At 44.8% G+C, this 18,882-nt stretch overlaps 1 protein-coding gene across 1 annotated transcript in view; it reads left to right on the plus strand.

The window, feature by feature from the left end:
* The window catches only part of PCDH1 (protocadherin 1), a 196,486-nt gene that overhangs the window by 164,406 nt on the left and 13,198 nt on the right, over positions 1-18,882 (plus strand). Inside the window, exon 4 of the mRNA XM_032220189.1 lies at positions 1,597-1,816. Within this exon, the coding sequence (XP_032076080.1) occupies positions 1,597-1,816 (220 nt within the window). The remainder of the gene's footprint in view (positions 1-1,596; positions 1,817-18,882) is intronic.

Consider the following 18,882-nt stretch of genomic DNA (forward strand, 5'->3'; position numbering starts at 1 on the left):
TCCTGAAGGCATTTCTCAGTACCCTTCATGTTTGTTCCACCAGGCCTTTCTGTTCGTCTGGCTCCTCTTGGAGCTCTTCTTCACTCAGACCACTGCATCGTTCCCATCTTACGGCTTTGTGGCTCCCACAGGTGTACATTATGTCAAGCACTTTCTCCTCCACGTCTTCATCTTTCATCAGTGACCACTGGGGTTTCTGAGCTTCCTCATCGATGTTCATGTTCCCCAGTCATTCAAGCTCCTCTTTAGGGGAATGCAACTTGGCAGGGGCCCCTCCGCGAGCTCCAGCTTCTTCCAAGCCACTTTTGTGGCTTGTCATTTTTTGCTCAGTACCCTCAGTAGACATTGGTCTCCTGGTTGAGTGCTACAGCAGAGCTTACCTGCTATCAGACTGGCCATAGCCTATTCCCTAGAAAATAATGACCCATGATTCCATAAGTGTTAGAGAATAGATACTTTTACTAGAGATGCTGAGGAACCTGGTACCTCCAGCACTGGGGTAAACTCCTTTCCAGAACTGGTGTCCTTGAAGGCAGGAGATGGCTCAGTTTGGCATCTCTCGTTCCTATCAGTGTCCATACTCCCCAATTTCCCACAGCATTCTTTCACACCTCTAGCGCTTTTCACCTCCCAAATATCCCCTCCCCCCTGGTTATGGCAGTTGCTAGTGAGTTTCAAATAAAGCAAAGAAGACATCTGCTCTGATAATATGACATTGCATGGCCAGCTGGCATGGAGGTTAAGCTCTGTACCACCATCAGACCATTCAGCCTCAGCATACCTGAGGCTGCCATTCCCAGGATGCAGATGCAATTACGTTGCTTTTGATGTGTAGAAAATTAAACAGCTTATTTTCTTGCAATCTCTTTCTCTTCAATCTGCTCTGCAAGAATGGGGACGGAGGGACGGGACATAGGTCAAACATAGGATAATGCATATGGACTATAATAGTCATCACATGATTGAGGGACTCCGAGAAAGTCATAAATGGACTGTAAAATTATTTCTTCAGCACTTTTGAAAATTTGAACAGTTGCTGAATGAATGGCTGGTAAGCAAGGACTATCCATAGTATGCATTTCTATGAAATAGGATCTATAGATACGCAGTAATCTATTTGCATTCAATACTCTTTTTATTACTTCATTTTGTTTTATTGTATTTTACATACTATGATATATGTTATACCACAGATACACAGTATATCATAAAATATACCATGGTTACAACAATAACCATTTGTGGTTATAATAACCTTTTTTTTTTACAAAGCATCATAAATTCAAAAATTTTGAATCTTTTTATTATTTTAAGAACAGAAATGCCTGTCCGTGATTCAATAATATAATTACTAATCTGATGATCTTCCACCAGAAATTAACAACTGACAGTCAATTTTTACTGTGGACATATTTGCCTTAAATTCAGTACACTCTATAGTCTTGTCTATAATTTATATAGTTTTTCTTTAATGGAAACATACAGTATATATTAGATTTCATTGTAGAATATTTTTGGGATCACTTATTAAAGATACATATTTTTACTGTACTTGTGTTGAACAGATTAATTAAGGATTTTGTTTTCTTTTTGCAGTTACCTCATCGCCGAGTGACATTCTCTGCAGCCAATCAGGCTCAAGATCTGCAGGATCCCTCCCAGCACAGTTACTATGACAGTGGCCTTGAAGAGTCAGAAACACCTAGCAGCAAATCTTCATCAGGGCCTCGGATAGGGCCTCTGGCTCTACCTGAGGACCACTATGAGCGCACCACACCTGATGGCAGCATTGGTGAGATGGAACATCCTGAGAATGGTAAGAAAGTTACTGTAAGGGTTCCTCTCCTAACTTAAGAAAGTGAAGACTCTTGAAATGGAGTATTTCAAAAAGAACCTTTTATTAAGTAGAATGGCAACCATTGAATTCAAAGCAATGTCTGAATCCCTTTAGGCAATGCAAATAGAATTAAAGCAGTAGAGACCCCTCCCATTAGTTAGAATGTAGATTTTAGCCAATACACAAGTGTGAAGAGTTTTCCTTTGCCAACTGCTCTGGTAACCAAATAAACATACCCATGGCTATCTTCTGTTAGACATTAAAGTGAACCGTCCACATGGGCATCATAAACATTCCCCCAAAAGGTGAGGGGATCTCAAGGCACTTCAGCGCTAGGAAACCAGTTGTAAAATATCAGTTGTCACGGGCACTGCTAATAAATCGACTCCAAAGTCCCCCTCCTCCCAATTGAATGGCAGTATCACTTTTAGGGATCTGACATGCTGCCTTCTTTAGAAAAAGGAGAGATCCACCTATGAAAAGATAGATTCAAAAATTCTATCATAGTATTTTAACAGTTTGTCAGGGTACTAGGAGTGAATTTTTTTTCAATAAGGCAAGGGCCCTAACATGGTGTTTAGCTACCCATTCATTTTGGAGTGAATTGCTTCCAAGCAATTAAGTATTGGGCTTTCCCCCTGTGGATCCTAGAGTCAAGGATTTCCTTAATTTCAAAGTGTTGTTCGCCTTCTATCATGATAGGGAGAGGTTGTGTAGGGGCAGATAGTCTGAGTTTTGAGATTACTTCTCATTTGAGTAAACTAATGTGAAATACTGGGTGGACTTGCCTGAGTGTCTTTGGGAGAAGTAATACTAATGTTACTGGGTTGATGACTCTAGTGATAGGGAAAAGTCCAATGAAATTTGGCCGTAATTTCTTTGATGGCTACAATGACTTCAGGAATTTTGATAAGTACACTCTGTCTCCAATGTGGAAAGGTTTTGGTTCTACTCTTTTCTTGTCAGCTTGAATTTTAAAAGCCACTCTAGCTTCTCTAAAGCTAATCTAACTATTGGCCATGTGTTTCGTAGCGTGTCTATCCACTCCTTAAGTGAGGGGATAGTGGGTTCTTCTGTGGGTAATTCAGGCATGGGGCTGAAATCCTGACCTGCTGCTACTCTAAAAGGGGTAAAACCAGTGCTTGAGTGTACAGAGTTATTGAATGCTAATTCCGCAAAAGGTAAAAGTTCAGTCCAGTTATCCTGTTGAAAATTAATAAAACATCTTAGATATTGTTCTAGGACCGAGTTAATTTTTTCAGTTTGACCGTTAGTTTGGGCATGGTGTGATGAGCTCAACCCTTGGGCGGTGGCAAGTAAAGTTAAAAATCTTTAGAATACAGAATAACGAAGTTGGAAGGGACTTTTGAGGTAGAATAGAATGTGCTGGAAGGGACCTTGAAGATCTTCAAGTCCAGCCCCCTGCTAAAGCAGGAGAATCTGTATCCATGATGGCAAACCTATGGCACACATGCCACAGGTGCCACGCGAAGTCTGTGGGCAAGTGAGCCATCGCCCCAAGCATGCGTGTGTGCCTCCCACTGGCCAGCTGATTTTCCGATCTCTTCTGCGCATGCATGTGGGGAGATGCGCATGTGGGAGGTGCATGCACATGCATGGGGGAGCGCATGGGTGTATAGTGCACCTCCCCACAGCCCATTTTTGCTCCTAGGAGGCTGCAGGGAGGCCTACTAAGCCCAAAATGGGGCATGGGGGTTTTCACGTGTGCATGTGTGGGGGGCAAGGGGAGCAGGGGGGGTCACATATGTATGCACAGGTGCATGGAGGTCACATGCACGAGGGAGTGTGGAGGGGTCTTTCAGCACGCAATAACAAAAAGATTAACCATCACTGACCTAGGTAATGTAGGGAAGTTTTGTGGCATTCACACTTTGACAGTTTCAGGTAAAGTTTGGCATCAAGGAGTTTCTTCAGTACTTGATGCTGTCAAGGTTCCAAGTAACACCCCCAACGAAAGAAGACTCCAAGGCTTGAGTTTCCCCAAAGTCCCATTTTATTAGAGATGTCATATTGGCACATCTGGGAAAACCCAAATTTGAAAGCTTCCAGGTTTCTTGCTGGACTGGACCTTGTTGTGGGACCACCAGCACTTGTTATTGGACCGGGACCTGTTGGGAGATCTGAGCCTGGAGTTGCAGTTCTGGTTGCAGCTGGACTGGAACCTGCTGTGGAGCAACAACCGGCGGCTGGAAAGGAGCAAGCAGCTGGAAAGGCAACAATTGCTGGATTGGAGCCAGCATCCACTGATATTGCATCCATCTTTGGCCTGGATAGAATGCCCACCCAGGTGGGATTTGGCTCGTTGGTGGTAATCCAAAAGCCAGTTGCACAGATGTGGTAGGAAGACCCCAGAAGCTTGGTTGTTCTTGGATCATCTGCATCCTGGTGATGACTGGGATCGTTGCTTGTCCAACCCGAGGCGTGAGGCTGTGGGCCGAGCCACTTTGCACAGAGTGAAAGGAAGCTGAGGCTCCGCTCCATTAAGCCGCAACTTCTTGGCCCGGGAACATGAATGTAGGCTGTGGCAAGATCCACCTGGGTTGTTCAGTATCAAGTTCGCTTATGCACACACACTTATGCATGCACTATTTTGGCTGCCATGGTGGTGCAGGAGGTTGTCCTAGCCCAAAACAGGTTGCAGACTCCTGCATCATACACTATATTGCCAAAAGTATTCACTCACCTGCCTTTACTCGCATATGAACTTACTGTAAGTGACATCCCATTCCTAATCCAATTCAGTATGACATCGGTCCACCCTTTGCAGCTATAACAGCTTCAACTCTTCTGGGGAGGCTGTCCACAAGGTTCAGGAGTGTGTTTATGGGGATTTTTGACCATTCTTCCAGAAGCGCATTTGTGAGGTCACACACTGATGTTGGATGAGTTTATGTGGCCTACCACATAAGGGTGGTAGGGTGCAGCAAGGGAAGAGGACCAATCTCCTCTGCACGAAGACTTTTCCCAGGATGCTAGATCTCCACTTTCTCTCCGGAAAAAGCTATTGGCATCATTGGGATTTTGGCTAATGGAAGAAGCGTGGGATGGAAAGGAAACTTTGGAATGCAGGAGTGCTAGGTCGGGAGTCTCCCTAGAGCCTGGCACCTGCCGCATTCCGAAGTTTCCTTTCCATCCTGCGCTTCTTTCACTAGGCAAGATCCCGATGATGTCAATAGCTTTTTCCAGAGAGAAAGTGGAGATCTAATGTCCTGAGAAAAGCCTTTGTGCAGAGGAGATTGGTCCTCTTCCATCCATCCCTCCCCCAAAATCTGCCCAGATCTGTCATGCAGCAAAAAGATACAGTACTAGGCATAATAGCAGCAGTAGCAACAAGCACTGCATGACAGAGAGCGCAACAGCATTTTCAGGTGGCAGCGCGGTGATCTTGGCAGCCTGGAACTGTCTGAGAAGGGACAGGTGAAGAAGGCACTGTGTGAGAAGAATGGCAAGATGGCTTGCTGCTCAGCCTCCCCCTTCTCCAGACAACCCAGTCAGAGGGCGGTCAGCTTCTGCTTCTGGCCCGGGAGATGGATCTGGCCAGGAGGAATGCAAGCCCCATTTTTGCAATGGGGGAGGAAAAAAAGCATTTCAGGCAGCAGGCTGTTCCAGGCTGCAGGAATCGCCTGGTGCCTGAAATGCTCTTTTTCCTCCCTGATTGCAAAAATGGGGCTTGCATTCCTCCTGGCCAGATTCATCTCCCAGGCCAGGATCAGAAGCCGACCGCCCTCTGACTGGGTTGTCTAAAGAAGCGGGAGTCCGAGCAGTGAGCCACCTTGTCTTATGCCTCACCTCCTGCATAGTGCCCAATTCACCACCCCCTTCTCCAGATGACCCAGGCGACTACATTCGGAGTATAAGATGCATCCAGATTTTCACCCTCTCTTTCACGTGGGCAAAGGGGCGTCTTATACTCTGAAAAATACGGTACTCAAAATTTCTGCTACCGGTGCTCCAGACTGATCAGAACCTGTTGAATACCACCTCTGGGCCCTGTTTTGGGCCTGGACAACCTGCTGCACCACCCTGGCAGCCAAACAGGGCATGTGGATACTGCCCGCAACACCCGCTTGTTTTAGCTGCCATGGTGGTGCAGAAGGCTGTCCAGTCACAAAATGGGGCATGGAAGGTGTGGGCGGCCTCCGCAACAGAGGGTGTACCACCATGGCAGCCAAAATGGGGGACACAGAGGCCACCCACAATCCCCCCTCCCCACTTTTGGGTCTGAATGGCCTGCTGCACTACCATGGCAACCAAAATGGGACGCATAGACGCTGCCCACAAACAACCACACCCCATTTTGGGCCTGGACAGCCTCCTGCACCATAATGGTAGCCAAAACAGGGGACGCGGAGGTTGTAGGCATGCCCCCATGCCCCATTTTGGGCCCGAATGGCCTCCTGTATCACAATGTCAGCCGAAATGGGGTTTGCGGAGGCTGCCCATAGCCCCCCTATGGTGTACAAATGTCAATACACTAAAGAAATTATGTGATGTAAACTTAGAGACACTATTCATTAATTTCATACCCTTCTATGCTCCCCATGAGTTCTCTTCTTTTATACTAGTCGTGGTGCACATACCACCCCAAGTGTCATGGTCCCATCAGAGACTGAGGAAGAGACAGAGCTAGGGCCAATGGAGGAATGGCTGGAAGAATAGGACAAAGTTTCCCTCAGGCCTGGGAAGGGCCTCCAATGAGGGAGAGCAGGTGTAGGAGGACCAGACAGGGGGAAAGGACAGGGCAAGACAGAACTCCAGCGACAAGCAATTACCTTATTAATTATTATACTAATTATTAGCAATGGAAAGGAGATGGGATCAGTGCAGGGCAACCTGGTGATGGGCACCCCGCCCCTCTTCCCAATGCTCACCTGGGGAGTGAGACTTAAAGAGAAACTGGGAGGGGTGTTTGTCAGGAACAAGTGTTGAAGCCGTGGAGCCTCACATGCAGTTGCCGATGTCTGGATTTTGCTGTGCTTTGTCTTGTTCTTGCCTTGTTCGTTGCCTTGTTAACTTTGCTTGCTAGACTTGTTGCCTTAGTTGCTGTCTTGCTAACTTTGTTTGCTGGACTTCTCGCAGCCAGAGGCTGTCGGAGGTACATGTGAGAGCTTTGCTCCAAGACTTGCAGTAAAGCATGAGGATGTTTGCGGGGAAATTTGAGCAGTGAAAGATAGTTAGAACTTTTCTCTGGCTGTGTTGCTTCTGTGCCTCACCCTGGGTCATCACATCAAGCTTATATAAACAAGGCATTGCAAACCTTAGCTGACCAAATCATGTGGGCTAAACAGAGACTCCCTACTCATTGTAATAGGAGATTTTAACAACATTAAGCATTAAGCAGCAGCCAGGAGCTGCGAAGATACATTCAGCATGTCAGCTGTCTCACTTAGAGGCAAGAATATTTTGGACCACTGCTACTCAACACTAAAGAGTTGCCTATCTTTCTCTACCAAGAAGAGCTATGGGACACTATGATCACTATATGATTCACCTGGTACCTGTTTGTAGACAAAGACTTAAAATCATAAAACTGAAACAGTGAAATCTTGGACTGAAAGCTACAGGCTTGCCTCGATTGTTCCTTCTTGCAAACACTCTACTATCATCCCAGTGCAAAGAAATGCTCCATCAAGGAGCTGAATGACTACAAACTGGTTGCTCTGACATCCATAGTTATGAAAATTATTGAAAGGTTAATGCTGGCCCATCTGAAAGCCATCATGGATCTGCTGCTAGATCTCAGGCAATTTGCATACTGTGCAAATAGATTAATAGATGATGGTCAATATGGCACTGCACCTACATCTTACAACATCTTGAATCCCCAAAGACCTATGCAATGGTTCTTTCTGTAGACTTCAGTTCGGCATTCAACACCATCATTCCAGAAACCCTTCTTTCCAAACTGGCTTAATTAACTATGCCTGACTACAGTTGCAAATGGATTATAAGCTTTCTAACAGATAGGAATCAGCAGGTAAAGCTAGGTAAAATCACATTGAATACCCTTTCAATTAGCACAGGAGCCTCACAGGACTGTGTGCTTTCTCCATTATTTTTTTCTCTCTGTACCAATGACTGTATTTCAAAGGATCCCTTTGTTAAAATACTGAAGTTTGCAAATGACACAACAGTCATTGGTCTTATTCGAGATAATGATGAGTTTGCATACAGACGGGAGGTAGAACAGCCAGCCTTCTGGTGCAGCCAGAACACTCCTAAAACTGTAGACATGATAGTAGATTTTAGGAGAAATCCTCTTATTCTACCATCTCTTACAATATTAAACAACACAAAACCAACAGTAGAGACCTTCCGGTTTTGGGTACTATAATCTACCAAGACTTGAAATGGACAACTTAACATTAAAACCGTCATTAAAATGGCACAACAAAATATGTTCTTCCTGTGTCAACTCAGAAAGCTCAGATTGTCCAATGTCCATTGATACAATACTACAGAGAAATGATTGAGTCTGTCATTTGTACCTCTATAATTGTCTGATTTGGCACAGCAACCAAACAGACTTCAACGGATAGTTAGGACTGCAAAAAAAACTATTACAACCAGATTGCCTTCCATTGAAGACTTGTGTACTGCACAAGCCAGAAAGAGGGCTGCGAAAATATCTACAGACCCTTCACCTCTTGGACATAAACTTTTTCAATTTCTCCCCTCAAGATGCCACTATTGTGTTCAGTTTCAATGTATCAGTTTTCTTCTTTAGGTTCATATATGGGGTCATTTTTTTGAACCTTTTTGCTCTCTATTGTTTTAACAGATTAACAGAGTTGAGAGGGTTCTTGTAGGTCATCTAGTTCAAACTCCTGTCCAAGCAGGAGACTCTACATCATTTCTGACAGATGGCGGTCCAGTCTCTTCTTGAAAGCTTCCAGTAATGAAGCTCCTACAACCTCTGAAGGCAAGCTGTTCCATTGATTGATTGTTCCCATTGTCAAAAAACATTTCCTTATTTCCAGGGGATGTAATCCATCTCTCCTTGTTCAGTTTCCATCCATTATTCCTTGTCTGGCTTTCAGGTGCTTTGGAAAATAGCTTGACCCCTCCTCTCTGTGTTGCCCTCAAATATTGGAAGACTGCTATGATGTCTCCCCTGGTCCTTCTCTTCTCTAGACTAGCCATGCCCAGTTCCTGCAACCATTCATCATATGTTTTAGCCTCTAATCATCTTGGTTGTTCTTCTCTGCACTCTTTCTAGAGACTCAACATTTTTTTTATACTGTGGTGACCAAAACTGGATGCAGTATTCTAGGTGTGATCTTACTAAGGCTTTATAGAGTGGTATTAGTACCACACTTGACATTGAATTTCATTTTGTTAGATAGGGCCCAGTATTCAAGTCTGTCAATATCCATCTGGATCTTGAGCCCATCAACTAGTTCCTGCCAGCTTAGTATCATCTGCAAATTTGTTAAGTTTGCCTTCTATTCTCTCACCTAAGTGTTTTATGAAGATATTGAGGAGTATTGGGCCTAAGATGGAATCTTGCGTTACTCCATTGCTTACTTCCCTCCATGTTGATGTAGTACTGTTAAGGACTACTCATTGAGTATGGTTTGTCAGCCAGTTACAAATCCATCTGATGGTGATGCTATCTATCCCACTTTTTTCTAGCTTACCAAGAAGTAGGTTGTGGTCTTGTCAAATGCCTTGCTGAAGTCTAATTATATTATGTCCACAGTATTTCGCTAGTCTACTAATTTAGCCACTATGATGATAATGAAATAAGATTGTTTTGGCATGATCTGTTTTTAACAAACCCATCCTGACTACTAGTTATTACTTTACTCATTTCTAGATGTTGGCAAAGCTGTTTTTTTATTAACTTTTCCAGTATTTTCCCAGGTATTAATGTTAGGCTGAATGGGTCTGTAGGGTCCTGGGTCTGGGTTTTTTTCCTTTTTTGAAGAGGGGAACCACATCATTTTAAGTTGTAAGCCGCCCTGAGTCCCCCCAGGGAAAAGGGCGGCATATAAATAAACTTTAAATCTAAAAAAAAAAAAAAAATCTAAATCAGCTCTTTTCCAGTCCTCTGGTAGTTCCCTGGTGTTCCAGGATTTTTGAAAGATGTGTTACAGTGGGTCTGACATGACATCTGCCAGCTCCTTTAGAACTCTGAGATGTAATCCGTCAGGTCCCAGTGATTTGTATTCATCAAGATCTGACAGGTGTTATCTTACCATTTTTTTGCTTTTGCTTTTTGCTTTTATTTCCAGTCTGTTATTTACAGTTATGTTTCTGGTAGGTTGGGCTATAGCTTCTTTTTGCATGCAGTCCGATGCAAAGAATGAGTTAAGCAGCTCTGCTTTCTCTCTGCTGCCTGTTACTTCCTTGCTGTTTAGTGGACCGATTGTTTCCTTGATTATTATTATTTTTTGTTATTGATATGTTGGAAGAAAATGTTTTTATTATCTTTGATTTTTGCTGCAAGTCTTTGTTCTTTTCTGAGCTTTTCCTTTCCTGAATTCTTCTTTGCAGATTCTGGCTATCTGCTGATATTCTGCCTTGGTTATGTGTCCTTCTTTCTATTTTTTGTACTTGTCCTTTTTCTCTTTCAATTTGTCAGAGAGATCTTTATGCAGCTGTGCTGGTTTCTTCTTGGATTTCTTGTTTTTCATTTATAGTTGTATTGTAGTGGGCTGGGTTTTTATGATCATATTTTTCAGTTTCCCAACCTTCTTGAGTTGTTTTCCCCTTAAGGATTTTCAGCCAAGGAATCTTTCCCAAGTTCTCTGTCGGTTTGTTAAAATCAGCTCTTTTAAAGTCTGGTATCATTATGTTCTATTGCTTGTGTAGGTGTTATGCTGAATTCTGGTATGACATGATCTCTCTCATCCAAAGTTCCTGTAGTTTCAACTCCCTCTATCACTTCTCTGTTTGTAAGAATTAAGTCTAGTATGGCTGTCCCTCTAGTTTCCTCCTCTACTTTTTGGACCACAAAGTTGTCCGCTAGGTTGGTCAGGAACAGAATTCAGTCAGTTCTGACAGGTTCTGGAGAACCGGTAGTGGAAATTTTGAGTAGTTCGGAGAACCGGCAAATAGGCTGGCCCTGCCCCCATTGCCTCCCAACTGATATTCTTTTGTTGCTCTGAACAGGAGAACGGAGCTGGAAAGCAAGTTAATGGGGTGGGGAGGGAATGGGAATTTTGCCATAACCTTCCCCCAGGAATGGGGAGGGAATGGGGATATTGCAATATCCTTGCACTGCCAGGCCCACAAAGCTACGCCCACAAAGTTACACCCACAAAGTTACACCCACAAAGCCATGCCACACCACAAAGCCACATCCACAAAGCCTACCCACACCACCAGTAGTAAAAAAAATTGAATCCCACCACTGGTCAGGAATCTATTTGATTGCTCACTTGGTGCAGAATTAGTCTTCCAATTGATTTCAGGATAATTGAAGTCCTCCATTACTATTGTAGTGTGTTTTCTACATATATTTGTCAGTTGGTTGACAAAAAGTACATCTCTTTTTTTTCTGTTTGGTTGGGTGGCCTGTAAGATACATCTATGACAATGGCCATAGACTAGGGTTACATCCCTAACAGTTTTCGTCTTTGGTTTTGTGCATTTCTGTGGTAGTGTAATGGTCCTTTACTTACAGTGCAACTCCATCTCCTCTTTTATGGGATCTGGTTGTTTTTTAACAGTTTGTTTCCTTCTATCAGTATGTTCCGGTCGTAGGTTTCATCCCACAACATTTCTGTAATTCCAACTATATCATATCTACCTTGCACAAAGTTTAGGGAACAAACAGGGTGAACTTGAACTATTAGTACATTAATAGTTCAAGTTCACCCTGTTTGTTCTCCAAACTTTGTGCATTTATATATAGACACTTGAGATCTTTATGTCTGACTCTGAGTATGCTTCCTATGTCTCCTATTTTATCAGGATATCCTATTTGATTTCCTGATAAGTTGAGCCAGTCTTTTTGGGAAAACATTCTTCCCAGTCTTTGTGAGGTGCAGCCCCTCCCTTGCCAAAAGCCCATTATGAGGTAGTGCAGACTCCAGGAATCCAAAGTTTTTTTTTAGCAACACCAACCCTTTATTTAACCATTTAAATTGTGTTTAATTTTGGTATAGTCTTCTTGCTTAGGTTGGGGTTTCTCACTTCACTCATTGAGTTTCAGAGTGGCTAGAGTTGCTTCTAGATCTCTTACTTTTTCTTCTAGTAATTCATATAATTTACATTTGATATATACATAGATTGGGTCTTCTGTGGGCATAAGCTCAAATATATATTTTGCATGTCACTATAATGTCAGTCTCTTTTTTCATGACTTTTTTTAGTTTGCTTAAAAATTTCTAAAAAACTTTAGAACGGATCCTGCACAGAAAAAGACCAAAACCTGTTCTCAACATACAGGATGTATAATAATGAATTTAAATTACAGGAAAGATGATTCTAACTTTTTTAGAATACTAGTCGGTTGGATACCTGTGCTTCACTACGAAACTGGAACAGCAGTAGGTAGCATCCTTCACCACCACACTCCATTATCCTGTAGCTGTAAAAGGCAGAAGCAGACACAGACTTCTTGAGAGGAACTTTGGTGTTTGGTTCGCACTGAGGTATATTGATGTAACAGCCATCTTCTCCATGGCAGAACCTAAGAGGGTACTGGAGAGCATCATAGGCACGGTGCGTCTCACTGATTCATAACAGCCTGTTGTCTCTGCTGTGGAGAACAATATCTCTCTTCTCAAAATCCTGATTGACAATGAGAACAGCCACTTCTGTAGTTGTGGAGGCATTGAAATGACTTCGGTGCTCTTCAGAAGACTTCCTATTGGTGTTAATCACCACTTGGAAGTCTTTGTGACCCTTAGGAACAGAATCAACAGCAGCCTTCAGTTCCAGAATATATTCATTGTGTTCGCGCAGCAACTTCTGCAGTTGGCTAACTAGTTGTGGATTAACGCCTGGGTAGATTGATTACTGTAGGGGTTATTAGATGTATACTTTTTACAGCCTGTCTACTGACTTGGGGATGAGTTTGACGATACTTGTGTGCAGCTTCCCTCACTTGCCCTTGTCATGGTCTGATCACTTCCTGCTGAGGTTTAACTTTCGGAGGCCAATCCCCCACTGTAGGGAGGAGGAACCGATTAGGTGGTTCCGCCCCAGGCGCCTGATGAACCCAATGAGGTTTCAGACGGCGCTTGGAGAAATACCTGACACTATCGTCCACAATCCGGTGGAGTCCTTAGTCGCTGCTTGGAATATAGTGGCGACGAGGGCTCTAAACCGGATTGCGCCTTTGCGACCTCTCTGAGGCGGTGGATCCAGGAGGGCTCCTTGGTTCACCGAGGAACTCCGGGAGATGAAACGCCAAAAGAGACGCCTAGAGCGCCGCTGGAGGGCCAGTAAATCTGAGTCAGACCGAGCACTGATGAGAGCCTTTATTAGAGCCTATCTCGTGGCAATACTGGCGGCGAAATGTTTGCATTTTGCCGCCCTTATTGCATCCGCCGAATCGCGCCCAGCCGCCTTGTTTAGAATAACCCGCTCCCTCTTTTTCAAACAGAACTTTTTTATTTTTTCTTTAAAAAAAAAAAACACAAATATGTCATCATTTGTCAATCATTAAGACATTGAAGTACATTTTTTTGTGTGTGTGTGCCCCTCCCTCCCTCCACCCCCCCACCCCCCCTCCTCCTTCCCCCCCCCCCCCCCCGACTTCCCAGAACCCGTACACGGTATGGATTTTTAACTAACACAGTCTAAAATCTATTGAGAAAAAAGAAATAAAGAAATTAATGACATTCTAGATTGACCTTAGCTTCTTCTTACTGAACTGACTTTTAACAGTTTAAATCATTTCTGATCTTAAGCATAGGCTAACTGGAATTTCTTAGTCCCGTATTTATTTTGTATATAGTCAATCCATTTTTTCCAGTCTCGTTTATATATCTCATTTGAATGATCTTTGAGATATGCCGATATTTTAGCCATCTCGGCTAAGTTTGTTACTTTCAATGTCCATTCTTGGATTGTAGGCAAGTCTTCCTCCTTCCAATATTGCGCCACCAACAGTCTTGCTGCAGTTATCAGGTGCAGAATCAAATTGGTCTCTACCACTGTAAAGTCAGTACATATACCTAGTAAAAATAACTGAGGAATAAACTTTATCCTTCTTTTAAAAACATTTTGCATGACCCACCATATTTTTATCCAAAATGCCTTAACCTTTTGGCAGGTCCACCATATATGATAATATGTAGCATCGAGAGAACCACACCTCCAACATTTAGGCTGTACATTCGGATACATAGAAGCCAACTTTTTAGGATCTAAATGCCATCTATAGAACATCTTGTAAAAATTTTCTCTCAGATTTTGAGCTTGTGTAAATTTCACATTTCTTACCCAGATTCTTTCCCATGTGTCCAACATTATTGGTTCCTCAATATTTTGAGCCCATTTTATCATACAATCTTTAACTAATTCTGTTTCCGAATCCATCTGTATTAATACATTATATATCCTCTTTATATGCATTAAGCTTTGATCTCTTATTTGTTTAAACAGATTATCCTCAACTTGGATAAAACCAATTTTTTGATCTATTTTCCACCTAGCCTGTAATTGCCCATACTGGAACCATGTTTGAACTACCTTCTCCTCTTTTAATACCTCTAAAGATTTTAATTGTAATACCCCCCTTTCCGAGGTAAGAAGCTGTCTGTAAGTAATTCTGTCCTGTTTTTGTGCTGTATTCATATTTTCAATTGCGTGTCTAGGAATTGCCCACATGGGTATCTTGTCATTTAATTTATATTGGTATTTCTTCCAAACCCGCAATAAAGTATTTCTTAAAATATGACTTTTGAAATTTTTATCCAATTTTTTGTTGAATAACAGGTAAGCATGCCAACCAAATACCAGATCGTGTCCCTCAATATTCAATATTCTATCATTGGTTAAATGAGTCCAATCACTAATTACAGATAATGCCACTGCATCATAATATAGTTTTAAATTAGGTAGTTTCAATCCTCCTCTCTCACGTACATCTTGCATTATTTTCATCTTTACCCTCGGCTTCTTTCCTGCCCACACAAATTTGTTGATACCCTTCTGCCATTCTAAAAGGTTCGCATCTTTTTTAAGTATAGGTAACATTTGGAAAAGAAATAAAAATTTTGGTAAAATGTTCATTTTCACTGCCGCTATCCTACCCAGCAAAGATAAGTGCAATTTCTCCCATTTTTTCATCTCTGTCTGTATGCTATGCCAAAGTGGTTCATAATTATGCTTATATAATTTCCCATTTGAAGTTAAAATGTTAACTCCAAGATATTTGACTTTTTCAACTACCTCACATCCTAGCATCACTCCTAATTCTTCCTTTTGTTTAATATTCATATTTATAGCTAATATTTTGGTTTTTCCTAAGTTTATTTTTGTATTTTGTATTTTTTTGTATTTGTATTTTATTAATATTTGTAGGTCGCCCTTTTCCCTGAGGGGACTCAGGGCGGCTCACATAAAATCAAGGGAGGGGGAAGACAAACATTAACAGAGAAACATATAATAAAATATTCAACAACATACATTCTTCATTCGGGAGGGGCGGCTAACCTTGTCCCCAGGCCTGACGGGCTAGCCAGTTCTTAAGGGCTATGCGGAAGGCCTGGACGGTGGAGAGGGTACGAATCTCCACGGGGAGTTCGTTCCAAAGGGTCGGGGCTACTACTGAGAAGGCCCTCCTCCTTGTAGTTGCCAGCCGACACTGGCTGGCCGATGGAATACGGAGGAGGCCTAATCTATGGGATCTTATTGGTCGCAGGGAGGTAATTGGCAGAAGGCGGTCTCTCAAGTATCCAGATCCACTGCCATGAAGGGCTTTATGGGTGACTAATAGCACCTTGAAGCGCATCCGGAGATCGACAGGTAGCCAGCGCAGCTCGCGGAGGATAGGTGTTATGTGGGTGAACCGAGGTGCACCCACAATCACTCGCGCGGCCGCGTTCTGTACTAGCTGAAGTCGCCGGATGCTCTTCAAGGGCAGCCCCATGTAGAGCACATTGCAGTATTCCAGCCTAGAGGTCACAAGGGCCCGGGTGACTGTTGTGAGAGCCTCCCGATTCAGGTAGGGCCGCAACTGGCGCACCAGGCGAACCTGGGCGAATGCCCCCCTGGTCACAGCCGTCAAGTGGTGGTCAAACGACAGCTGTGGGTCCAGGAGGACTCCCAAGTTGCGAACCCTCTCTGAGGGGTATAGAGTTTGACCCCCCAGCCTGATTGATGGAATATTGATTGAATCTTTGGGAGGGAAGCACAACAGCCACTCGGTCTTTTCTGGGTTGAGTACAAGCTTGTTAACCCTCATCCAGTCCATAACGGCTTCGAGGCCTCGGTTCATCACGTCAGCCGCTTCATTGAGTTGGCACGGGGCGGACAGATACAGTTGAGTATCGTCCGCATATTGATGGTATCTGATCCCGTGCCTGCGGATGATCTCTCCCAGCGGTTTCATGTAGATGTTGAATAGTAGGGGGGATAAGACCGAGCCCTGAGGCACCCCATATGTTAGGGGCCTAGGGGACGATCTCTGCCCCCCCACTAACACCGACTGCGACCTGTCCGAGAGGTAGGAAGAGAACCACCGCAGCACGGTGCCTCCCACTCCCACCTCCCGCAGTCGTCGCAGAAGGATACCATGGTCGATGGTATCGAAAGCCGCTGAGAGGTCTAGGAGGACCAGGATGGAGGAATGTCCTCCATCTCTGGCTCTCCAGAGATCATCGGTCAATGCGACCAAAGCGGTTTCAGTGCTGTAACCGGGTCTGAAGCCTGACTGGAAGGGGTCAAGATAGTTTGCTTCCTCCAAGGACCGTTGGAGCTGGAAGGCCACCACCTTCTCAACAACCTTCCCAAGGAAGGGAAGGTTGGAGACTGGGCGATAGTTATTAAGAACAGCTGGATCCAGAGATGGTTTCTTTAGGAGGGGTCTCACCACCGCCGCTTTCAGTGAGGCGGGGAAGTTCCCCTCCCGGAGAGAGGCGGTAACAACCGCCTGGATCCAGCCTCGTGTCACCTCACTGCTGTTAGTAACCAGCCATGAGGGACACGGATCCAGTACACAGGTGGAGGCACTTACAGCCCTCATGGCCTTGTCCACATCCCCGGGGGTAACATCCTGAAACTCAACCCAGAGATGTTCTACCTGATCCTCCTGTGCCTCGGCTGGAACTGCGGGGGAGGAGTCCAAGTCCGACCGAAACCGAGCAATTTTGTCCGCTAAGAATTGGGCATAATCCTCAGCTCTGCCCTGCAAGGGTTCCCCCGCTTCCCTTTTATTCAGTAGGGAGCGGGTTATCCCAAACAGGGCGGCTGGGCGGGACTCAGCGGACGCAACCAAGGTGGCTATGTGGGATCTTTTAGCTGCCCTAAGTGCCCTGGTGTATTCCTTGGTGCAGGTGGTTACCATTGCTCGGCTCGATTCGGACTTATCGGACCTCCATCGGTGCTCTAGGCGTCTCCTCCGGCGCTTCATCTCCCGGAGTTCCTCGGTGAACCAAGGAGGTCTCCGGGATCCGCTGCCTCGGAGGGGCCGCAGTGGCGCAATCCGGTCGAGAGCCACCGATGCTGCTGAGTGCCAAGCAGCAACCAGAGTCTCTACCGGACTGTGGGCGAAAGTGTCAGGAATAACCCCAAGCTCCGTCTGGAACCTTAACGGTTCCATAAGTCGCCTGGGGCGGAACCACCTGGTCGGTTCCTCCTCCCTACAGTGGGGGTTTGGTCTCCGGAAGTCGAGCCTCAGTAGGCAGTGGTCTGACCACGACAGGGGTATGATGTCATTACCCCTCAGACCAAGATCACAAATCCACTGCTCCGAGAGAAATACGAGGTCGAGCATGTGCCCCGCCGAATGGGTTGGGCCCTGAATTACTTGGGTCAAGCCCATGGCTGTCATGGAAGCCATGAACTCCTGCGCCCCATCAGAGTTTTCACCGAGCGATGGCAAATTAAAGTCCCCCAGGACCATCAACCTAGGGAACTCAACTGCCAGCTCGGCTACTGACTCGAGGAGCGAGGGGAGGGCTGCTGCAACGCTGTTGGGAGGCAGGTACGTTAACAGCAAGCCCACTTGACCCTTAAGGTCCAACTTTATCAGCAGAGACTCACACCCGACAAGCTCCGGAGCAGGGACCCTACGAGGAACTAACGACTCCCGGATAACAATGGCCACACCCCCACCCCTTCCCTGGGCTCTCGGCTGATGTAGCACCTGAAATCCTTCTGGGCACAGCTCTACAAGGGGGACTCCTCCCTCTGGGCCCAGCCAGGTTTCAGTAATACATGCCAGGTCTGCCCTCTCGTCTAAAATTAAGTCCCGGACGAGAGGAGCTTTATGTACTACAGACCTGGCATTTAGCGACAACAGCCTGAGACCAGGGTCCTGACTACTTGCGCCATCTGGTCTTGGAGTGGGACTTAAAGGGCCGGAAGGAGGGATCTCTGTAATATAGCGAACCCTCCTTCCCCGGTAATGGCCTGCCCTAAAGTCCCCGCCGTATCTGCCCCTCCCTGTTACGACCGTAATACCCCGACCCTCTCCCGTGTCTCTGGTCCCCCCAACCACCCCCATGGCCCCCACATCTCCCGGCAGGTCCTCCGAATCATACATACCCATGCACTCCCCCAAACAATCCCCACGTCAAGATTTAAAACACAAAAAATTTACAACAATATAATAATAAAAGTGGGACATTCATTCATCTCATACATATCTCATACATATCCCATGCAAAGAAAGAAGAAAAAGATGAGAGAAAAGAAGGAAATTAAAAATTGCGCAATTGATTAAAATTTTAAGGTGCGAGTTCAGATGGCAGAGATTGGCTCTTAATGTTCAGAGTTGAAGTGGCTGGGGGCCAGTTATAGTTCAAAAAGAATATATGGGGAAGTGTCTTATAACCCTCCTCTTTTTCTATAACTTTGTTGGTCAGAGGGTCCTGTGGGGGTTCAGAGCGGACACACAG

Source organism: Thamnophis elegans, chromosome 6, assembly GCF_009769535.1.
Source record: "Thamnophis elegans isolate rThaEle1 chromosome 6, rThaEle1.pri, whole genome shotgun sequence".
NCBI classification, from domain to species: domain Eukaryota; kingdom Metazoa; phylum Chordata; class Lepidosauria; order Squamata; family Colubridae; genus Thamnophis; species Thamnophis elegans.